This window comes from Cyanistes caeruleus, chromosome 11, assembly GCF_971803275.1.
Source record: "Cyanistes caeruleus chromosome 11, bCyaCae1.hap1.1, whole genome shotgun sequence".
Classification (NCBI taxonomy): Eukaryota; Metazoa; Chordata; class Aves; order Passeriformes; family Paridae; genus Cyanistes; species Cyanistes caeruleus.
In genome coordinates this window covers 3,835,595-3,857,643 of record NC_141711.1, presented here as the reverse complement: position 1 = coordinate 3,857,643, position 22,049 = coordinate 3,835,595, and the positions used below count along the sequence as shown (strand labels likewise).

Below are 22,049 nucleotides of genomic sequence, written 5' to 3'. Positions count from 1 at the left end.
ATGGAATTCTGCCAGATATGAGCATGAAGAAGGCAGTACCTACCTCAAGTTAGTGTACAAGTTGGAAAGACATCAGTCTTTCCAGGATCCTTGATGCATTCCAGAATCACAGCTCTCTCTGGTTACCACCACTTGTGAAGGAAGTCTGAGTCTCATCCAAAACCCTTTACAGTTAAATAAGGGCATAGATTGACTTCATCATGCTTTAGATGAGATTTTTATTTCTTTACCTAGCCATTTTGGGGGAGCTGAAGTGGCTTAACCCAGAATCCAATCCATACAGCACGTATTAAGAGACTGGATTTTCTTACTTAGCTTTGGATACTGGGCTTCTGATGTCATCCTTCCCTGTTGCCCACACTTGAAAAGCACTGGGGCTCTCTGAGGTGCTAAAGAGATGCCCAGCAAAAGTGAAGTTAGGAGCATAAATGCAAGAAACCTGACAAATCTCCAAGTTATATGTTGGAAACAAACTCCAAACATCTTGCTTTTCCTGATTTTCCAGTAAAATATCTGCAGTGTTTCACTTAGATATTGCTTCCCCAAACATGAGGATCCCAAAATAGCACCATCCTCAATGCTATTCTGTGTCATAATGTTATTGGCACCACATCTGGCACTGGCTTTGATGTGGAACATGAGCTTAAATACTGATCTTTTTTTTACAGGCTTCCCAGTGTACAGCTGAAGGAAACAATGTGCAAGAATCACATCCTACAAACTGCACAAACCATGTTAGCCTGGACTGCAGAGTGAGTCTGGGATGGAAACCCCCCACTACTATGGATATTGTAAAAAATAAGTACATCCTAACAGATAAAAATTACAGGACATAGTATTTTTATACGAGCTTGCTGCTCTATGGTTCAGCTCATAGGGGTCACTCCACTTTCTGCATCACACCAGCACATTTGGTACCTGTCCAAGCCAGCAAAGCAAAGCCCCCCTCTGGAAATAAACCACTAGAGGGAGACTGACTTCAGCAATGGAACACCCATAGGGAGAAAATCCTGCACATCCATTAAAAAAAACGAACAAGATTTGGGTCAAAATTGCTCTTTGTGTTTCTTCTTCACTCATAAAAGTGGCTGAAATTAAAGGGTCAAGTTCGGCTTCATCAAGGTAAACTGAAAGAGCATCATGTAAATGGGATCAGGCAGTCATGTGTTCTTCTATTGTTTGTAAGAGAGGTTAGGCCAACTCTATTAAAAAACCCAAAAAACCCACACCAAAAAATAACCCAGCCACTGAAAATACTAATAGCTGTATCCTAGCAACATCACGGATTCCATGTGGACTTTGTTCTGGAGTCTACAGTCCTATTTCATCAAAATTATTGACTTTCTCAAAGTCTCTAAACGACCATCAAAAAAACTGTTAGTGCTTAAAAAATACAAACATTTAATTAGTCACATTAATAAGAAAAAACGAAGAGCAGCATTGCGTGCTAGTGCTCCCTTTTCATGGAGCTCAATTTAGCTTCCTTTGAAATCAGTGTCAAAATTCCCACTTTATTCATTGGTAGCAGAGCCTCTCCTTCGAGGAGAAAAGCTGGAAATGGCCCTACAGAACTTGGCAGATGAGGTTTGTTTCCCAGGCTGAGCTCACACATTGCACAGAGAGAATTCACACAGCTCTCCGTGATCCTCCCAGTCATCATGTCCTTATTGCAAAGGTAAATCAATTGGCATGCCAGTGGCATCCAGAGGCTTTCTCCAAGGCTTTTGTGCTATGCTTATAACCAGCATCCTTTTTATCCCCTAATCTTGATTTTTGTTTAACCCTAAAAAACTTTTTCAAGATCTCAAAAAATGTGGAATGCTGCTGGATCTTCCTAAAAGCCCAGGCCCTGCTTCTCTCAGGTATGAAGACTTCAGGTTTAACAAAGCTCTGGGAGGTTTTTCCTCATCGGTGCTGCATCACTGAAGTGAACTTTGTCAGATAAAATGCAAAGGCAAAAGGCCAAATAAATAAAAAATGAAATGACCCAGTCCTTTCAGAGAAAAACTCTTTGCACAAAAGGAACGCCTAAGAATAAACCCAACCCCCAAAAAATAAGCTCTTACCCTTATCAACTTGCATGATGATTCAAGAAATCCTGGGGCATTTTGGCATATAACTCAGGGTTTGGGCAGACTCAGATTTTGGTCACAATTTTCACTCAGCTCCAAAGTACATCACAGCTTTTCTGACAGTTTTCATCTGTTATTCCAAGCTCTGCTTCAACAAGTTAGCAAGACCTTTTACCAGAGAGAAAGCACTATTAAAAGAATAGTTTCCTTTTCATCATTCTGCCTTAAAAGCTCAGATGATAGGATAGCCTGGTGAAAAATATTTCTCATACTTTACTTAGCCCACAAAGTTGGTTGAGACCCACCAACACCTTAAAACTGCAAAACCTTTTAATGTGCTATTCCTACAGTTCCAAATTAAATGACAAGAGAACGCCTTTGTTGAAGAAGTGATTTAAATACAGAAGGGTCAGTTAGTGACTTTGAGCCCATGAGCATGAATCTGGTGATGGCTGGATTTGAATTCCAGGCATGGCACTGAACTGTCTGTGCTGCTCCAGCAGCGGTGGTGGAGAGCCTTGAGCTGACCTCAGGGTGTCAGGGGAGCACTGCTGGATCATCATCCCCCCCAACACCCAGCAAGGGCGTCATCTCAACACACAACACACGTTTAACTATGAATTTAGCATTCAAACAGTGTTCATGGACTCGCTGGTACAGTTCAGTCTCACAGTTTTAGTCACACCAAAGGATTTACTTTGCTCATCCTTTTGTTTGCACCAGCTGTGGGGGGAAGGGGCCATAGGCAAGGAGAGGATATCCATCTGCACAGAGTGCCAAAATAAGGGAGTAGTTCTGGCTTCATCTAAGCTGTGCACAGTGTAAACCAACAGGAAAGGTAACATATAAGGACAATGGAGCAGCAAAGAAATCAGATTTCAGATTTTATCTACTCAAATTAAAAGATGGTATCAGAAGGTACTTCCAGCACCTCCAATAACTCTTCCTGATGACTAGATTAATTCCAAAACTCTTCCAATGAGAGCAACTGAATAAAAATTTGAGAATTGCATACCAAATGCTGCTCCTAGTTATGCCTTGAAGGAGAGCTGTTTGGCTACTTTATACCTGGGTAAAAGGGGAGGAAAAAATTAAAATACACAATGAAGATGGAAATGCTTTGACTAACCAAGCAGATTTGAAGGCTCTCTCGAGCATTTAGTAGGAGTAGCAACCTCAGCCTGTTGGCCAGTTGCAATGGGATTGCTTTTGATAGTAGACACTGCAGATAATGAGTGGAGAACAGCAAGGGCTGAATTCATATGAAGAAAATAAAAAATTGCCTTCACAGTGGCTTTGCAAGTGAACTTTCATTTATGCATTACCTCCAATTTTTTTTTACCCAGTGAATTTTCTAGACAGACATTCACAGTAAGTCTATCCAAAAGCAAAGAGAGGATAGCAACAGAAATAATTTGGCTCACGACCAACAGAGCCACCTTTTGTTCTGAAGCTGCCCACACTGTCCACAGTGAATTTCCTGTTGGGTGCCAAAGGCCATTTCGCTGTGATGAGGGTGGTGGAATGTGCTTTGTGAAGGTTGAAGTCACACACAGGGAGATGTGACAACAGTGTGGACTGCTGTTGCTTGTCCCACTGCCTGGTTTTACCTCACCCTGTGGAGATGGCTGCAGCATGCACACATACACCTGTAATCAGGAATACCTTTATTTCAAGACTTTACAGCCCTTCCTGCTAACGAAGAACTTGGGCCTGAGAAGCACCACAGCAGCAGAGCCAAGGGCTGGCAGTGCTCCTAAAGGCAATAAGCTGCTTATGACTGGCCTAAGGAGTTTATAGCACCCATGTATCCCCAAAAGCTCATTAGCTCTTCAGCAGGCAGCTGAGACATTAGATGCACAAGCAGAACAGCAGTGGCTTGAGTTTGCTACAGCACAGATAAAACTTCTGGGCTTGGCTAGTCTGTAGCAGGCTGGTTCAATAGCCTGAAGCAATCCCACTTATGTATAACCTGGAGAAAGCCTGATCTTGTGAAATGCCCCTTAAGGTCTGGCTTTGCAGGTAGGAACGTGTGTAGCTAAAACTCAGCCCTGCCACAAGGCTGCACCCGCCTCCCTGGTACCCACCAAGAGCCAGAACAGGCATCTGGCAGCAGAGGAAGCCACGTGCCCTGACACAGCCTCACACTGCATCTGCTTCTCTCTTGCCCTGCACTCCATCACTCACTGCCTCTGGGACAGAGGGGAGGGAATGCAGCCCAAGCAGCTGGCCTGCATCCCATGGGACACAACTATGGATACAGGAAGAGAAGAAGAGGAAAATCTGTGCCTGGGGAGATTTTAAAGGAATGGTTCTTCATAACTATCTCGACATGTCCATGGGACTGGATAGCAGCTACGAGCTCCTGTAGAAAGCCATCATGTCAGGGATATTTCCTGTCTCATAGCAGCTATTCCCCATGTCACAGGGGAGGTCTTCCACAAAGGAGCTGCTTCTGAAGAACAGTGTGTCACCAACAATTCAGCAGGTTAAGTTTAGCAGAGACAGTGATAGAAGTGAGCAGGAAGGAGCTATTCTTCCCCTCAGCTTTTCTTCCCTCTCCATTGAGCAAAGCCTTTAAAGACCAGGTCCCTTTTCAGAAGGCTACAGAACTTTTAGCAAGTGGCATGCATGGAGGCTTTCACAGCCATGATACCTGTGTCTGGTTATTTCCAGTCAAAATAATCTCCTACTCAATTATGGAGAAGAATAGAGAAGCTCAGCCTGACTCACAATCACATGGGGGAAAAATGAGAGGAGTTGTTCAAGTTCAAAACGTTCATCTTGCTGTGGAGGAGGATTAGTACTGCTGTGGAAGGAGGCTTTCTCTCCTCCTGCAACAGCACAGCACTAAGGGATGGAAAAGACCCGAGTCCACTTCCCTGCTGTGCCAAATATACTCCTCCGTTCTTCCCTCCTCCCTCCCCAAGAGAGCATATGAAGTATTAAACAGCCAGGAATAAGCCCTTGAAAAATGTGATCGCTAGCTGTCAGATACCCCTCTGTCACAGAGATGCAGCTCTGTGACTGTTCGCTTGCAGATCCTCTGCTGCCATCCAGGAAATCAGGATTCAACAGTGACATTAATAGTCTCATCCACTCTGGTGTCATCTGTACATTTTGCACTACTGTGGGAACAAAACCACATCCAAAATCCTTCATTAGTGTTTTGCTGCCCTTCCCAGCCTGATGGCAGTGCCCAGTGCCCCATTCCCAACCTGACATCTGGATCCTCTGCAAGCAAGAGGCAGGGTGGAGGTTTTCCAGCATTGTTTAAATCTGCCTTCATTTTGCTGGCAAGTTCCATGGCTGTGCCCTGGTTACAGAGGGCAGGCATGGCTCCTGTGCAGAGCAGTTATTTTGGGTAGTACTGTAAATTTTGCAGATTTTAATTTTCTCACACTGTTTTCACATTACCCAGTGCCCAAACATTACCTTCATGTGTCATCCTCTGTTCTGTCATTGCCACAAAGTATTATCATGATCCTTGTAAACACCCACAAATCTGCCTCATTAGCTCCTGACACTCCCTCCTCCCCTTCCAGGGATGATTGATAGCCACCCTTATGCTGATGCCATTCCCTAGGCTGCAACCTCGTGGTTTGCTCATTTTCCCCCTTCTCTAGGGTTCATATCAGCTCTCTCTCCCATTGCACTGCTGGATTTTAAGTTTCCTTGGCAAAAGGACAGCTTTTTGTTTTGCTTGTGTAGCACCCTGGTCCCTGACTCATTCCACTAGGTGCAAAGATAACTCAAATAATGAGTGTCATCCAGAGAGCTTTCTGGGAATTACAGGAAGCTGGGAAGGAGGACCTTTAATCTTTTTGTGCCAGATCCAACTCAACCCTCTGTTATCCCTTTTTGCTCCAGACTGACCTTTCCATCTCCTTGATTGCAAAGCCTGAAAACTTTTCCTTGCCTGAATTATCTGTGACAGCAAAATTGCTTTGGCTGACTGCTCTCACCTGTCCTGCTTCCCTGTGGTGTGTCAGCCATGGTGGAGTGCAGGGACTGTCCTTCAGGCACATCCAGACATTTCCTACTCCTTCCCCTACATCACACCAGGGACAATACTGATTCCTACCACACTATCACAGGGGTACAGGACACTTCTTTTTCCAGAAACGTTATGCAGAGCTCCCAGCCACAGGAACACAAATAAAACCACTAATAATAAATAGATAAGCATTCAGGAAGCACATCAGTGACTGATAGAAAGAAGGCAATATGCCACAGTATTTGCTGTAAGAGTCCCTATTTGAGCTGTCTTTCCTGTTCAAGGCAGTGAGAGGAGAACATGAAGAGGCAGCCAATTCAAGTAAAGTACACTGAAAGGTCAGAGGAATCCATCTAGCTTGTGCAGCACCATTTTGTAAGCAGAGAATAGCTCTTCATTAAACTCGTTTTGTGAAAGTGATTGAAGGGGAAAAGGAAAATAGCTTAACACTCTCATTACAGTCTCTGGGAATTACCTGTTCCCCATGACTGCTGTGATGGGTCTGGCTTTTGTCTGGAGATGCCCAATGGACACACAGTGTTTCCAGCCCCCACCAGGGCACTGGAGGCAGGTGCTCTGTGTTTCAGTGTCCAGGACACCTCTGTACACCCATGCACAGAGGTGCCCCTGCTTGGCTGGGGGCTGGACACCTGGCAGAGCCAAGCAGCACCAGAGATAAAGGCTTTGCCATGTGGATACAGCAGTCCCTGCTGCTCCTTTTGACTCTCAGTGGTTGACATTTCCACAGGCACCACAGTCCCTGCAGGTGGGAAGGGCTCCTTGACCATCTCTGCAGCAGCAAAGGGGTTACAAAATGCCCTATTTCTATTTTTTAGTCAAATGATGCAAGTCTGGCACTAATGTCCAAGCTCATACTGAGTCCAGACAAGGAACTGGTGTGAAGTTGATGGGTCTGACGCAACAAGACATGAAGCAGCCTGAATTGGTGTTGGATTGCCTGTATGGGGTGACCCAGGTGGGGCAGGGAGGGCTCTTCTCCTGGCAGGGTGTAACTAACAGGCAGAGTTATCCTGGTGGGACTAATGCCAGGTCAGCCCCTTGGGGAGGCGAGGAGCCTGCTCATATAAAGGCTGCTAACCCCCTGCCTGCCCCTTATTTTCTCCATTCCTTCTGGCAGTCCCTTTAGTGTCACATCTCTCAGCCAGCCAAATTCCAAGCTCACACCTCCTATAGCACTACGCAACAGCCTCATCAGGGAAGCAGCCCTGGGAAAATGGATGAAACACCATTCCCTGCCGGCTCTCTTCTCGCTACAGGTGGAAGAAAGATGAGCTAGCAATTTGCTGCTGGCCTGGCAAGATAGCAGTGAATTACGGCAGCTCCTGAGCCAGCTCAGCTGCGCTGGCGAGCGTTCAGGGAGAGGAGAAACCCTTCCCGCAGGAGCGGAGGAGGGAAGCAGGTGTGTTATTCCCTTTTGTTCACTTGATGGCAGAGATCTCGGAGCTAACACGGGCCAGGAGGGCTCCTCTGCTCCTCTGAAAAGCCACATGCCCCCAAGGACAATCCATCCTCGTACTCACGTTTGGCAGAGCCCACGGGCTCCTGGCAGCCTGCCGTGGCAGAGCCTGCTCCTGTGCTGCACCGGGGACCAGCGACACAAGCGCTGTCCCGGCTCCTCCACAAAAACAGCGCTCCTGACAGAGGTGCCAGGGCTGCCCAGGGGACACCGCGACCCTGGCACTCGAGTCACTGCACGAATGTGAGAAACGCCTGGAAAATTGCACAAAGCACTGAACAACCCGTGGGCAATTCTCTGTCACAGTAAAACTTCGGTGCAAATGAGAAACCTAACAACTGAAAACAGCTCAGATGCACTGGTAGGAAGCAAAAAGCAGCCTCAATTATCTACCACGTTTTTTTTTTTTCCCCTCTCAGGATTTCTTTGGTCTCCTAACACTGCAATAAATCAGAGAAACAAACCAGATTCAGGGGAAAACGAAGTCCTGTGTGATAGAGATTGCCCTCGACGCATCTTTGGGCCAAAGTCTGGCTTTGGTTTGCCACTGTTAAAATGCCAGGAGTTCAGCAGAGTTATTCTGGATGTCTGGTGGCACGATCAGGGTCAGAGCTTGGTCCCTGCTACATGCAGAGAGACTTTCTGAAACCAGCCAGAAAGATCCGCTCGAAAGATGCTCCACCAATCTTCGCTTTTGGGGCTGATGCAAATGATTTAATTGCTACAGTTTCTGGAATAACGCTGAATTTACTGATGGCTTTTAATAGAATGCTCAAAAAGGATTTCAGACGTGTCCTTCACAAGAGGCCATGAAGGAAACTCAGTAATAGTACGATAATTGCATTAGCATCTCCAGTGAGCCCAGGGCCGTGCGTTGGTGCGTGCCTTACAAGGCACGCAGAGAGGCCTTGCCCTACATACACAAGGATGGCAAAGTGGGAGAGAGAGGACAAGGATCTCTATCTGACTGGCCTACATTAAACTGCCCATTATAAACTTGCACCAACAGCACAGGTGCATCAGCAGATGCTCTGTGCTAGTCAGGTCAGCTGTGGTTTATCCAGCTCACAAAACCTGCCCAACCCTCTGTGGGTCCTGGGTAACTGAGCCTGGGAGTTGGCAAGCCCCTGAACAACACAGAAACATGAAGAGCATCCTGTTTGACCTTCTTAAGAACCCTAGTCAGACCCCAAATGACAGGTTCTACTAGGAATCCAAATGTCAGGCTCCTGACTTGCAGAGGCACCTTTTCCTTGATGTTCACACTGAAACATCTGCCCTGTAAGCTTGCTGCAAGCCTCCTTCCCCTTCAAACCCCACTGCCAAGCAAGGGACAGCACACCCAGATGCTGCATTGCAACAGGTGCTGCTGGACTTGCCTTGCTTGCCAGCAGGAAGTTAAATGGCCATTTAGTATGGCCAAATCTAGCAGAAGCACAGTGGTGACTGTCACACGGGTGTGTCACTGATGTGTGGCTATACCGAACCAATTCGCATGCCATAGGTACGTGTGTACATGGGCACATACACACCTGTCTTACGCCCATATACACCGTCTCCATCAGCTGTGAGCGGCATCGCGCCCCCCTGCTCCTCGGGAAGGGGATGCAGGGGATCCCCGCCACGTCTGCTGGGGCCGGACACCTCCCCGCACCCCACCGCACCGCACCGCACCTCCGCACCCCGCGGCTGCCCCCGAGCCCCATCCGGCACTCGCCCCCCGCGGGAGGAGGGCGGGGGCCGGGGGTCCGGCCGCGGGCGGCTCCGCTCCGCCCAGCCCCGCTCCCATCCCCGCTCCCATCCCCTCTCCCATCCCCGCTCCCATCCCCGCTCCCAGCCCCGCTCCCATCCCCGCTGCCGCAGCGGGACCTCCGCGCCGCTCCGCGCCGCTGCGCGCCTGCCTCAGCCCCGCGCTCCGCAGGGGCCGGGCTGCGCGGGGGGCGGAGGCGTGGGCGGAGGGACGGAGGAGCAGCAGAAGGAGGAGGAGGAGGGAAGGGAAAAAGGAGGGAGAGAGGGAGGGGGATTTACCCCATTGTCCTCGGCGGGAGCTGGGCAGAGCCGCCGCCGCCGCTGTGCGCAGGCTCGTCCGGCCCCTCTCCCGGCGCGGAGGAGCAGCTGCCGGCGGTAAGGGGAGGCTCCGCTGCGCTCCGCGCCCCCCTCCTCCCCCCCCAGCGCATCCCCGATGCCCCCGGGGCGGCGGCGGCGGCGGGCGCGGAGCTAGCGCGGGCGCGGGAGCCGCATGGCCCGCGGGGAGCGCGGCGGCAGCGCCCCGCCTCGCCGGGGCGGCCGGGGCGGCGGCGGCTGCGGGCATGGGGGCTGCGGGCATGGGGGCGCCGGGCGGCGCGGCCCTCGGCCCCGGCGCGCTGCCGCGGCGCTGAGCCCCCGGCGCTGAGCCCCCGGCCCTGCCCGCGCGGAGGAGGCGAGGAGGAGGAGGAGGAGGAGGAGGAGGCGAGGAGGAGGAGGAGGAGGAGGAGGAAGGACCCGATGGCGAACAGCAGCGAGCTGGGGAGCAGCAGCAGCCCGCACCTGCCCAGCGCCGGCGGCCTGCTGAGCGCCTCCGGGCTGAAGCTCGCCACGCTGGGGCTGATCCTCTGCGTCAGCCTGGCCGGCAACGTGCTCTTCGCCTGGCTCATCCTCAAGGACCGGCACCTGCACCGCGCGCCCTACTACCTGCTGCTGGACCTCTGCCTGGCCGACGGGCTCCGCTCGCTCGCCTGCTTCCCCTTCGTCATGCTGTCGGTGCGCAGCGGGGCCGCCTGGCCCCACGGGCCCCTCAGCTGCAAGGTGCTGGCCTTCCTGGCCGTGCTCTTCTGCTTCCACGCCGCCTTCCTGCTCTTCTGCGTGGGGGTCACGCGCTACATGGCCATCGCCCACCACCGCTTCTACGCCAAGCGCATGACGGGCTGGACCTGCCTGGCTGTGGTGTGCATGGTGTGGACCCTCTCCATGGCCATGGCCTTTCCCCCCGTCTTTGACGTGGGTACCTACAAGTTCATCCGGGAGGAGGAACAGTGCATCTTCGAGCACCGCTACGTCAAGGCCAATGACACGCTGGGCTTCATGCTCATGTTGGCGGCCGTCATCGCCGCCACCCACCTGGTCTACATCAAGCTGCTCTTTTTCATCCACGGCCACCGTAAGATGAAGCCGGCCCAGCTGGTACCGGCCATCAGCCAGAACTGGACCTTCCACGGGCCGGGAGCCACTGGCCAAGCGGCTGCGAACTGGACGGCTGGCTTTGGCAGGGGGCCCACGCCGCCCACCCTCGTGGGCATAAGGCAGGCCACCCACAGCCAGATCAAGAGGCTGCTGGTGCTGGAGGAGTTTAAGATGGAGAAAAGGCTCTGCAAGATGTTCTACATGATCACCTTGCTCTTCCTGCTGCTCTGGTCCCCCTACATTGTGGCCTGCTACCTGCGGGTCTTCATTAAGGCCAGCTCCATCCCCCAGGTGTACCTGACCACCTCCGTCTGGATGACGTTTGCCCAGGCAGGGGTCAACCCGATCCTCTGCTTCATCTTCAACAAGGAGCTCAGGGTCTGTCTCCGAGCCCACTTCCCATGCTGCCAAAGCATCCAGAGCACCCAGGGCACCATCCTTTGCGATCTCAAGAGCTTTGGGATGTAGGGGGGCTTTTCTCTTTTCTAAAAAAGAAAGATGGATATAAATTTCCATGTTTCTGCATATGAGCTCAAGAGAGTGTGACCTGTGGGGGACATACTAAACCACCACCCAGCACCCAAACCTTAGGCTGTAAGAAGCTATTTTATTTATTTTTCTATATTTTGCGTATGCTCTCTTCAGAACATAACAGGTTGCTGTCTATGGGAACAGGTACTTGAGCAGAACACCCCCAAACCTTAGGCAGTAAGAAGCTGGTTTTTTTCTTTGTGATTGTGTGGTTTTTAAAAACAAAACAGGGCTCCGAGTTTCTGGTCTTGCTTCTAACGTTTCTAAACATGATTCCAACAGATACGGATTAAGGCCATGACATTTTTTTTGTTTCCCTATTCCTGTCTGTTTTGATAAAGGCTTAACAATTTTACTCATGTAATATTTGATAAGGGCCAAGACAATTTTATACTAAAGTTATTTTTGATGACCTCAAGAGGTGTTGTTTTATTATTATTATTTGATTTTAAGTGAAGAACATGAAGAGGACATTCCTAGTGTGGTCAGAAGTCAGTTTTGGTGGGAGCTGTTGGGTTCATTCATTCTCAAATGGTTTGAGTATTTGAAGCCGTTAGTTATAACTTTTGCTTGACATGCAAACAGTGTAGAACTAATTTCAATTTTTCTTGTTGCACTATTCATTTGGTAATATTTCAGAACTATTTGTGAAACGTGATTTTAAAATACCAACTTTAAAAATAAGCAACTATAGCAGTTTTTAAAACCTAGATTGAAATTCATATTTTACTGCCTTTATAGGAAGTTATCTACAAACCTGGGTAATACTTGTACATTTTGACTGTTTTCTTTAATAAAATATTGAAAACCTTTACTGTATGTAATTGTTTCAGAATGGCAGCATTCTGCTTTGCTGACAAATAACTTGTGTATGTGGAAGGTTGTATGTCTTGTGTCTGAGTAGATTTCACAGCTAAGGTTATTATGGACAAGCACAATCCTTATTTGCTGTTAGATCTCAATTTAGGTGTTTATACCAATAAAAGTGACTAAAGCTATTTTTAAGAAGACTTAAATTCATGATGGGCAACAGGTTTAAATAGCACAATTCTTTGTGTCTGCTGAAACCAAATTTCTGTTGTAGCTCATTGCTGCTCTGTTTATGATAGGAAAGAGTGTGTAATTGTGGATGGCTAATTTTAGTTGGCAAAGCAGTTTTTTAACGCTGTGGCTTGGTCAATACCATACTCATTTATAAACTATATTCTTAATGGGAAGCTTACATTTATTAAGCATGGCATTTTAACCTGCTCTGTAGTTCTACAAAAACATCTCTGAAAGTATTTTAACCAGTAACCTGATGGCAGGATCCTGGCACAACTTCTTAGCTGTCTCAGAGGAAGCTGTCCCTGAGGTGCTTCCCTTTCTGATGGGTCATGTAACATTTAACAAACCTGTGCTGGAGCAAGTCTCACACCAAATGGCAGGGATACAGCCTCAGTTTATGTGAAGAAACTGCATCTGCTGAGTATTTCTGTAAGGAGTAGTCCAAAACTGGTAGACATCAACTGAGAAATAAGTTGCTGTGCTGTGACTATGAAGAGAGCACAAAAGAGACATGGCAGATCAGAAGAGGGCAAAGGTGGCAGCTTCAGATTGAGGCAAGGAATGAAATGAGCTGGGACTCCTGGTTTGGTTTAAGCCTTGTTTTCCACCCCCAGCTGGGATTTGGACACCAGAAGGGCAGCATTTCCTGCAGTGCATAAGGAGAAGGTTGCAATTTGAGTTTTTTGGTACAGTTGTAGTACCAATGCTGCCAGAACTGGGCTCGGAAATATGACTATGGATGGGGTATCTTTAAAACAAGGAGAGATTTAATGATCACTTCTAAAGCTTCTAAAGCATTTTGAAAATGCACCTGGGTACAGAAGGAAAGCTGTCACATACTTCAGATCACAGCAGCAGCTGGTTATCAGTGATAATTATATTTTCAGGCTGGAATATCATATGATAGCTTAGTGAGCCTGGGAGAGTAGTGGGGTAGAGCTGTGTTACAAAGACTATGGGGCAAGGCATGGGTGCAGTTGTTGGGAATTGTGTTTCAAGTATACTTTATACCCCTGGTTTACTTTTAGGTCTTTTCTGCAGGATTCCAACTTGTGGAACTTTTCTTGTATCTCATATTTCCCTCAGAGGCTGCCTGCATAGTAGGGGCCTAGAACTGTGATCTGTAACTCAGATCTTGCCATCTTTTTCCTAATCCTGCTGGTAACCAAGCCAATATTTTCTTTCTCTTTACTCTATTAAAAATGTCTGATATTTTGGCATCCTCTCTCTCTTCCAGGCTATAAGTAGTATGGTTATGATTCTATTTAAACCACAGAGATGGGAAAATAGTTATTTTAAAAGCTGCAAGGACCAGATTTTTCGCTTCTAGAAAAAATGAGCACAAGTTGTAGAATCAGTCGTATATGCGGGGGATGAAAACTCACCTTTGGGTGACCTGATGGTTTTATTTAGGCTTGGCTTATCAAGCAGTGCTGCTGTATTGAATGCCAGCCTCTGTGCAGAGGTATCCCCTGGCTCAGTGATGCCCTCACGAGGTGGGTGAGTTGGTTCTTATCTGGTGAAGATAACGGGTGCTTTGCTATCACCCATCAGTGGCAGCCAGATTCAGCCTTGCTACAGCACAAGCATACCCAAAAAAAAAAAAAAAATTATCTGTATTCCATGCCTTTTACTTGCACACAGCTTTCAGGGCTGACTCAGGACTCCTGATATACTCTGAGGGCAAAATCAGTGCTGTTTGAAGTTCATGTTTGAAGTTAATTTTATATTTTAGGTACTTGTGATGTCAGTCAGATTATGATCCTGGCTGTGGTAGTACAAAAGAGAAGGAACTCCAGTTGCTTTAATTCAGGGTTTAGATAGGTGTTGTACAATAGGGCTTAATTCCAAAAGATGTGAAACTAAATATCAAGGACATGGCAGAAAATTAAGGAGTACTCCGTGCCAGCACACCAACAAACACCACTTTGCTGGCTGAGAGTGCATCAAGAAAGTAAGAAAAACCAAAAAGAAAAGCACCAGAAGATAAATATTCCTTCTAAAATCTGAGAAAATATAAGAAAGTTGCAAGGAAACAAAAAAAAAAAAAGCATTTCCAAAGCACAGTGTTCACTTGTTCTCATAGCTGCCTTTAGTCTGCATATGGGGAAAGTGGGTCACAGAGATTAAATGCTTTGACCAAGATCAGAAGAAGGGGTGTCGGGGAGGATGAAAACCTGCTCTGGATTAAAAAAACAAAAAGAGAGAAATAGTGTTTGGGAGAATGGAATGAGCACAGGGAGAGATGGCTGCTGCTGTTGGGACTGTAAGGTGTGGCTGTAAATCCTCCATCCCACAAAAACCAGAGTGCTTTTGGTCTCACTCAGAAGTGCCAATGACTGGTATTAATAATTATTCCCATGTGTGAAGCTATTGCTGCTTGTACAAGTCCTGAGCTCTCTTCCAAAAACTCAGATGGTTTGAGCCCCTCTCCCCATCCCCACGGACCGAAACACAAAGCACTTCAGAAGGTTTGGTGGGCTGCACAGCAGTGGGGCTCTCCCAGCTCTTCCACTGACCTGTGCTTCACCAGAATGGACATTCAGTCTTCTCTCTACCCCTCCAGGCAGCTGCATGATAGTTTCCCATATTCTGGGCACCACATGTGCTGAGTACCACAGGAAATACCAATATCATCTCCCCCAGAGATTCTTCACAGTCTGGCTCAGAGGTCACAGCATGCTTCTTCTGCATATCTGTGGTGAGGGATTGCAGTTGGGCTGAGGGCTGCTCCAGAAAAATCTTGGTTGCTGCTGGCATCTTCACTCACTCACCAGGTATTTAACACATTCCTTACAAGTGTTTCCAGTCAAAATCTTGAAGTCAGTGGAGGATTTTAGTGTAGACTTAAATGTCAGGCCAGCTTGAAAAATGGCACTGGTCGGAAATCCCAGTCAGCAGCCAAGATGATCTCTGATTTACAGCACTCAGTGCCTGCACTACTCCAGGGTGCTTGTAGCTCTGCTATTAGATTTGGAAAGAGCTAGGAAAGGAGCTGAAGCATTTGGCCTCAGTCAAATCATGTTGTTGGGTAAAGGTCTCGTTCAGTGGTCATGCTAGAGGCGGAGGATGAGCAGGGGATGCGAAGCCCACGAGCTGTCATCATTTCATCTTCCAATACCAGGTCTGCACAGAGGAGGCAAAGCTGCCTCCCAAAATGGTGTGAAGCCAGTAGCCTCAAGGAATAGGGCAGGAATTTGGCTTAGTCTGATAGCAACAGTTCTTTCCTGAGGCTCTACCTGGATGTGGTACAGCTACATCTTCAGAAGGCTGCTCTGCCATATGCTGTATGCCTGTCCTGGGATACACTGTGCAGAGCTCAGAGAAGCACAAAGCTGGCATTTTCCCTCTCTTCCCAGAAAAGGATGTGGCTGGACCTGTGCCACTCACCCCACATGGTTAAGCACAGTCACCTGCACTTGCTCAGAATTGCCAACAAACCGCCCTGAGGGAAGTGGCTCCAGACAGAGCAACAGACACATATTGGCAGAGTACAATACTAAGTATCACTTCATTAGCTCAGGCTGCAGATTGGATCATTCCACACAGTATCAGAATACCCCAGAAACCTTATTAGATAGTTATGCTTCTAATCAAAAAATTATTAGAAACATGGCAGGGGGGCTGTTTTCTAATAGAGGTTTCCTAAAGTCATCATTTTTAGCACAGCTTCCTTTGTAGTTGCTCAAAACACTGCACAGGCTATAATTAACTCTATTGTGATAGGAACCAGGAAGCATTCCCCATGCTATGATGTTCTTATGATTCAGAATATTAAAAAATATATGACATATTGAAGAAATGCAGCCATCCGAGAAAGACCGTGAAGATGGTCTCCTAAAAGCTGGTGCTGTGTCATGCTGGGGTGGGGCTGTGCCTATGGATATCTTACCCCAAACCTCCTTTTATGCTGGTGACTTATGATGTCATATCATTCCTGAAGGACTTGTGTGGGGTAAATCCTTACTCATCCATCAGCTGCAGAACTGGTGACCGGGAGCTGATTTTCCAACTTGACATCTGTGGCACTCTGACTTTCCCTAGAGCTGCTGATGCTGAGCATCTCCCAGCCTAATTTCACTTGGTACAAGTCATTAACTGCCCCACACCTCGATGCTTTATCCCAAGAATGATTAGTTATTCACCTTTCTAAGGCAGAGAACCACTGATGGCAGGAGCATTATCACGGGTGAACAATCACTGACTACACAAGCTTTCATCACTTTAAAGTCAAGCTCAGCCTTTCATGCAAGCTGTTGCATTTCTGTATTTCTATTCATGTTTGATGACCTCAGCACTTGCACTCTGTGTTTGATCTCAAGTCATGCATGGCTGTACTGAGGATGTATTTATTGGAAGGCCACTGTCTTTAGTGCCACATTTTTCTCGTCTGCCGTGACCAGGTTGATAGCACAAAGCACTTTGTGTGGGAGGCTTTCAAGTTCAAAGCTAGTCTTGCAAGGGCACAGGGAAGCTGTGAAGTCACAGCTAATTTTAGGCATCATCATGGCATTCATAGAGTAGGCAGAAATCAGGAGATTGCCCGGTGGAGAGAAAGCCCATCCTAAGGTTTCTGAATGTTATTTACTGGTATGTCATTAAAAAAATAAAAAAAAAAAAATCTCCTGTGTTTTTGTGAGGATGATTAACCATTGGAACAAATCATCCAGAGGAAAAAAAATGGATCTTCCATCTGTGAGACGTGCAGTGTGAGCCTGCGCGCCTGCCCACGGCACACCTGCCCCGAGCTCTGCCTGCCCAGCCAGGGTCCCTGCACCGGGGTCTGGGGCTCAGCCCCAGCACACAGGCAAGAAAAAGAAGTCAGAAACACCAGTAAACAGCACCAGAACCCTCTCTGTCTCAGGGTGATTCACTCCTTCCTTTTGCTAACTGTTTTACAACACCCATTTTATCATAGCATATAAACAGTGCTTGCTTCTCTCAGAAATTTTAGCGGAGGTAGAGCTAAAATGGCTTTGTCATTAAAGAGGGAAACACAGGAAGATTCAGAGGAAAGGCTGAAGTCTGGGTGTCTTCTGACAGTGAGAGATAGAGGAATGATTTAGTGGAATATTACCTCACTGCATCGAACCACTCAATCTGTCCCCATCTGTCACTGAGCACTTGCAGGAGGGTGCTGGAAAGGAAACTGTTGAGTAGCTTGATAGTCGAGTAAATCAACTGGGCTTTTTCCTTTTCCTTTCCTTTCCCTCTCTCATTAGGCTTTGCACATTCCCAGCAGGTGCCTCAGTGTGCTGTGCCAAGGGCAGGGGGACAGCCCTGGTGGCACAGGGCTGCAGTGGCCCTGGGGCACAGAGACCAGCTCTGGGTGCCCACAGGACCGAGCTGCCCCTGGGAGCCAGCTCCAGCAGAGCCCCAGGAGACACCTGGGTGTGCAGGAAGGCAGATGAAGAGGGAGTATGTTCAGCCAAGCTGCAGTGACTACAGGGGGAGAACATGGGCTCCTGAGCCAAGGAACCAGCAGCATCACAAGCAGAGGTAGAGCTGGAGCTGGGATGTGAAAGCAAGGAGGGTTGTGGCTGGGCTGAGCATCACCCAAGGGTGCCCCAGCAGGGCCATGAGGGAGGCTGCAGAAACCAGGCTCTGCAGGACCTGCCACAGAGCTGCCAGTGGGGACAGGGCTCGGTGATGATCTTCCTCCCCAACAGATCCTAAATACTCAGCAAGACAGACCTTTACTTACTTTTTGTGCAATGTTTGTCTGTGCCTAAGTGCTGGTGTAAACCAAATCCAGATAGCTGAAGGCTCTGTTGCAATGTGTGGAAGGTTTTTTAGCGACTTTGGGGAGTTTAATGAAAGGGTGGGGAAGGGAGCTGGAATTATGACACCACCACAGTCAGGAAATTTTGCTGTTGGATTTGAAGTGTTGGGGGACCTTTCTGTCAAGGTTTCATCCATGTGAGAAAAGAAACTGGGGAGGAAAAAATTAGAAACCTACTAATTTTACAGGATGAGGTAAAATTTTTGGAAAGAGTGAGAATGTTGGCAGCTGCCTCACTGATGCCTTTCCCTGAGCTGACCCTTGTGGCCCCATAAAAGAGGTCAGAGGTGTGCTCTGCTGCCTGGGCTCCCATGTAGCCTGGAGGAGTAAATAAAGGGTGAATCCTGCACCCCCTGGAATTAATATCAGCTTTGCTGGTTTGCAAACTCCTCGCAGCAAGAGCCACATCTGCCCATTTGCAGTGAAAGCCCACAAATCTCTGCATGAAATTACATGAGTGCACTCACACGTGCAAGAGAAAAAGGAAATAAAGAAGATGCAGCCCTGCTTGCTGGGCTGGAACCAGGCCATATTTTTAGTCTGCTTCTGCACTGCATTACTGCCTTGGGATTTACAAAGCCACATTATGCTTTAAAAACAGATTTAATCCTTTCTGTGTATTACGATGCTGTGGTGGAGGCAAGGCACCAGAGTTTGTGAGACCTGGTGGAATTCCCAGCCTTGGAAGAGATACAGCTGCCCAAGCAGTGTAGTGCAGAGCTCCACAGGGGTCCATGGCCCATCCTTCCTGTACCCTGTGCTTGGATGCAGTGCAGGGACAGCATTACATCCTGGCTAGCTGAGGCTGCAGCGATGCAGGAACACCCTGAGTACAGCACAGGCACTTGCTTTATATGGTCTGTGAGATCTGCAAACTTCTGGGGACAGGGAAATGCCTGTAACACGCTGATGTCTGGTGCCACAGTACAATGGAGCATCAGTCTGGGGTGCTCTGGGCACTCCTGGCACACAATTAACATGCACAGAATTTCCCATGTTTTTCAGAGGAGACTTTCTGTCCTTTTGACATTGTGCTTGCCTTCATCTTCTGCCCCACTAAGCTGCTCACAGTCAGATTTCTGGGAAACCCCTGCCACAGGGAGATCTACACCTGTCCTCTGTGGTTATATTGCTCTTCCCTCCTCTCCTGCACTGTACTCCTTGTCACAAAACAAGCTGCCATCCATCCTCCTCCCTTTAGTGCACCAGGATTACTCAGCTTCAGCCTTTCCCAGCCCTGATGACCGGGCAGAGTGACCCAAAGGCTGCCACCATCCTCCAAGGCAGACGTGTCACATGTCATGCCAAATCATTGGAATGTGTCCTGCTGCACTGGGCTGGGTCTGCCTGCGCTCAAGACTCTCCTTGAGACGCCACAGGTGATTTGCTGATGTGCATTAAACTCATCTCCATTCCTGTGCTCAGAATTATTGATCAGTCTAACAACTGTACCCCTGCTGGTTTGCCATTTCATATCTTTGTAACAGAGAAAGGCACATTGATTTAGCTGTTATCAAAATCCTCTTGCATTTGCACAGTCTATTCTCTTCTTGCAATTTTTTAATTCCTTCTGGAAAACACGTTGCACATTGTCAAGATCAAATTCCTGAGACATCTTGTTTAAATCAAGGGATTCTTAGCACCTTCTGTTTCTTTTGAATATCCATCTGTGCAGAAACAAATCCCAGAGCTACGGGGGCAGGGGAGGCACTGGCAAGGACCTCAGTCTGGGGTCACACTTACTGGTATCATCCTTTGCTTTGGTGGATTGTCCTGATGAGGAAAATTAGCAAAGCACCCCTTGACATGGAATGTTATGTGATCATCAAACACACTTGGAGGTCACAGCAAGCATAACGTTTCCCACACCACTACGAACTAACAATACCAGCAATAATCACTTTTCTTACCTTAAAGTGCTCTCTGCAGAGGTATGGATTGTTCCCTTTTATCTTCTCAAACCTCATGATAACCTTCAGCCAGTTAACCTTCTTCCAGTTACTAGTTCTGTAAAACCAGGTTAGGGTGACCTGTCTCTTCTGCATGGACCCCTTCAGATTTGAAGTCCCCCCCTTGCCACACAACCAGAATAATTTACTTTTATGTCACCTCGTCTCTCAAAGACTTGTAACACTGTTTTTTTGAAGTGGCAAGATTTCCCAGGGGTGAACTGTGGGCAGGGAGATGCAGATAAAAGCTGAGTTTCAGCTTGGGTTGCTGGTGCTCAGCAGCAGAGCCTTCCCTGCAATCCCCCAGGCTCACAGGTGTGTGCTGGCTCAGCCAGATGTGCACCCTCAAATCCCAAACACCTTGCTTCCCCTTTCCTAATAAGCATGTAATCAAATTAAGGCAGCAACTCATTATGTGTGGTGGTGGCCTTTCCTGCAAGGCCTCTCTGCTAACCCAAAATCTGGCAAGAAACATGGAAATGCCTCGAGTGTGGTGGGATATCAACATTATTCTATAACATATCTGTAATATCAATATTCATATAACATTAAAAATTAATGCACACATTTCTATTAATAATGAAATTACTGCAATATTAATAAAGTTAAAACACACGTTGGCACAGATCTAAGTGCAGTGAATAAAGGGAAGTGTTTAAACCAGCCTCTCTCTTCACAAGCTGTGGGTATGGGGAGTGAGGCTTTTCCACTGCACCAAGGAGGTTCCAGGGCTGCACAAGTTCTATTTTCTCATCTGATTTCTCCTGCAAGAGCCTGTCCCCTTCCCCTCCTTCAAGGCAGGTGAGGAAGTTGTCCCTGGCCTGGGATAACTTCCAGGGTGATTCTGAGGCAAAATGAACAGCACAGGGGACTGCAGGAAACTTTTTGTGGCAGGGTTGGCTTGAGGCTGGCCACCTTTTGTGTGGGTCATCCTGAGTCATTTGCTGCGCTCCTCAAGACAAAAGCTGGCTCCAGGGAAAAGCAGAGGGGACTGCATGGCTATTCACATTTGGAAATGCTTGTGGTCACTGGTTTGCCAATTATGGTTGTAAGGCAAAGGGTGCCCTCCCAGCCCCTTCCACTGCAGACAGAAATTAAAGGGACTTTGCAGGTGTGCTTGGGAGAGAAAATCTCCCCTAGGGTGGGAGAAAAGATAATTGATTAGGGCAGAGTTTAGGAAATAATGGGGATGCAAAAGCTTAATCTTCCTTCCAGAATGATTCTCTCAAATCAACTAACCTCCATTGTGAGTGTCAGTTAATGGAAATTAAATTACTAAAAGGGGAATCGTAATAATTATTGCCAAGTGAATATAGTGGGGATGTAGGACAGTGAAGTTTTACCTTTATCTCTCTACATCAGCAGGGAAGGTGTGGAGCAGCCCCTCAAGGACGAGTATGGGATAATGCATCTCTCAAAGCTGCACAAATACCCTGTCCAGGAGTGTTTGCAGGACACAGGATCTTCCACCTACTATGAACTTTAAACTCATGTAATTGGGGCTGTTCTCATTACCCAGATAAATTCTTAATCCCACAAGTTAATTGGCACAAATTACAACTACGAAGTTGCTCTGCTCTTGTCTGATAAACTCTCCTAAGATTTCAGTTTGGCAGGTCTGAGGCAGTCCTTAGGTGTAACTGTCCATCACCAAGATATAAACCAGGGTTTGTGCCTCCAGTGGAGTCACTGGTGAATTTTGGCAGCAGGAGAAGAGGAGCAGGGCTACAGTTTCCTGCTATGGTTCATCTTTTGTGCTCTGATTTTAAAAAATAGAGCAAGAGATGGGGCACAGACACATTTGGGCTGCTCCTGTTTTTCTTCTTGATTTTGTGTAAATTGAACTCCATGATATTGAGCTTATTTTATGGGAACAGATATGAACAGAAAAGCAACCCTCACACTTCCAGTGTGTTCCTCCTCTGCAAACCCAGAATTTGTGCACAGGGAGTTTGGGGAGCCCCCCCTATTTAGTGACAATGGTAGAATCAGGCTTGGGGTTTGGTTTTAGTCCAGGTTATGGGAATTTCTGCAG

General features: G+C 47.7%; 2 protein-coding genes and 1 long non-coding RNA gene across 5 annotated transcripts in view; 1 reads left to right on the top strand and 2 right to left on the bottom strand.

Moving 5' to 3' along the window:
- EIF4E3 (eukaryotic translation initiation factor 4E family member 3) overlaps positions 1-9,596 on the bottom strand; it is a 31,797-nt gene extending 22,201 nt beyond the window's left edge. Inside the window, exon 1 of the mRNA XM_086846820.1 lies at positions 9,575-9,596. Coding sequence (XP_086702946.1) covers positions 9,575-9,579 — 5 coding nt within the window. The 5' untranslated portion in view covers positions 9,580-9,596. The remainder of the gene's footprint in view (positions 1-9,574) is intronic.
- A 420-nt stretch (positions 9,597-10,016) lies between these two features.
- Positions 10,017-12,234, top strand: GPR27 (G protein-coupled receptor 27). Its single transcript, XM_023935115.2, has one exon. It carries the CDS (start codon positions 10,031-10,033, stop codon positions 11,171-11,173), a length of 1,143 nt encoding a protein of 380 aa, XP_023790883.1. The 5' UTR covers positions 10,017-10,030; the 3' UTR covers positions 11,174-12,234.
- Positions 12,235-12,440: 206 nt separating this feature from the next.
- Positions 12,441-20,386, bottom strand: LOC111934955 (uncharacterized). Of its 3 annotated transcripts, none has more exons than XR_015274942.1 (4): positions 20,328-20,386; positions 20,164-20,235; positions 19,976-20,072; positions 12,441-19,838 (listed from the first exon to the last, which is right to left on the bottom strand). It is a non-coding gene; the product is annotated as an uncharacterized LOC111934955 (long non-coding RNA). The 3 variants fall into 3 exon arrangements; XR_015274943.1 differs by having other exon boundaries at positions 20,175-20,235; positions 20,328-20,372; XR_015274941.1 differs by lacking the exon at positions 20,328-20,386 and having other exon boundaries at positions 20,164-20,325.
- Between the last annotated feature and the right edge of the window lie 1,663 nt (positions 20,387-22,049).

Excerpts from the sequence above, each read along its gene's own strand:
- GPR27 (XM_023935115.2), top strand. The coding sequence starts at position 10,031 with ATGGCGAACAGCAGCGAGCTGGGGAGCAGCAGCAGCCCGCACCTGCCC.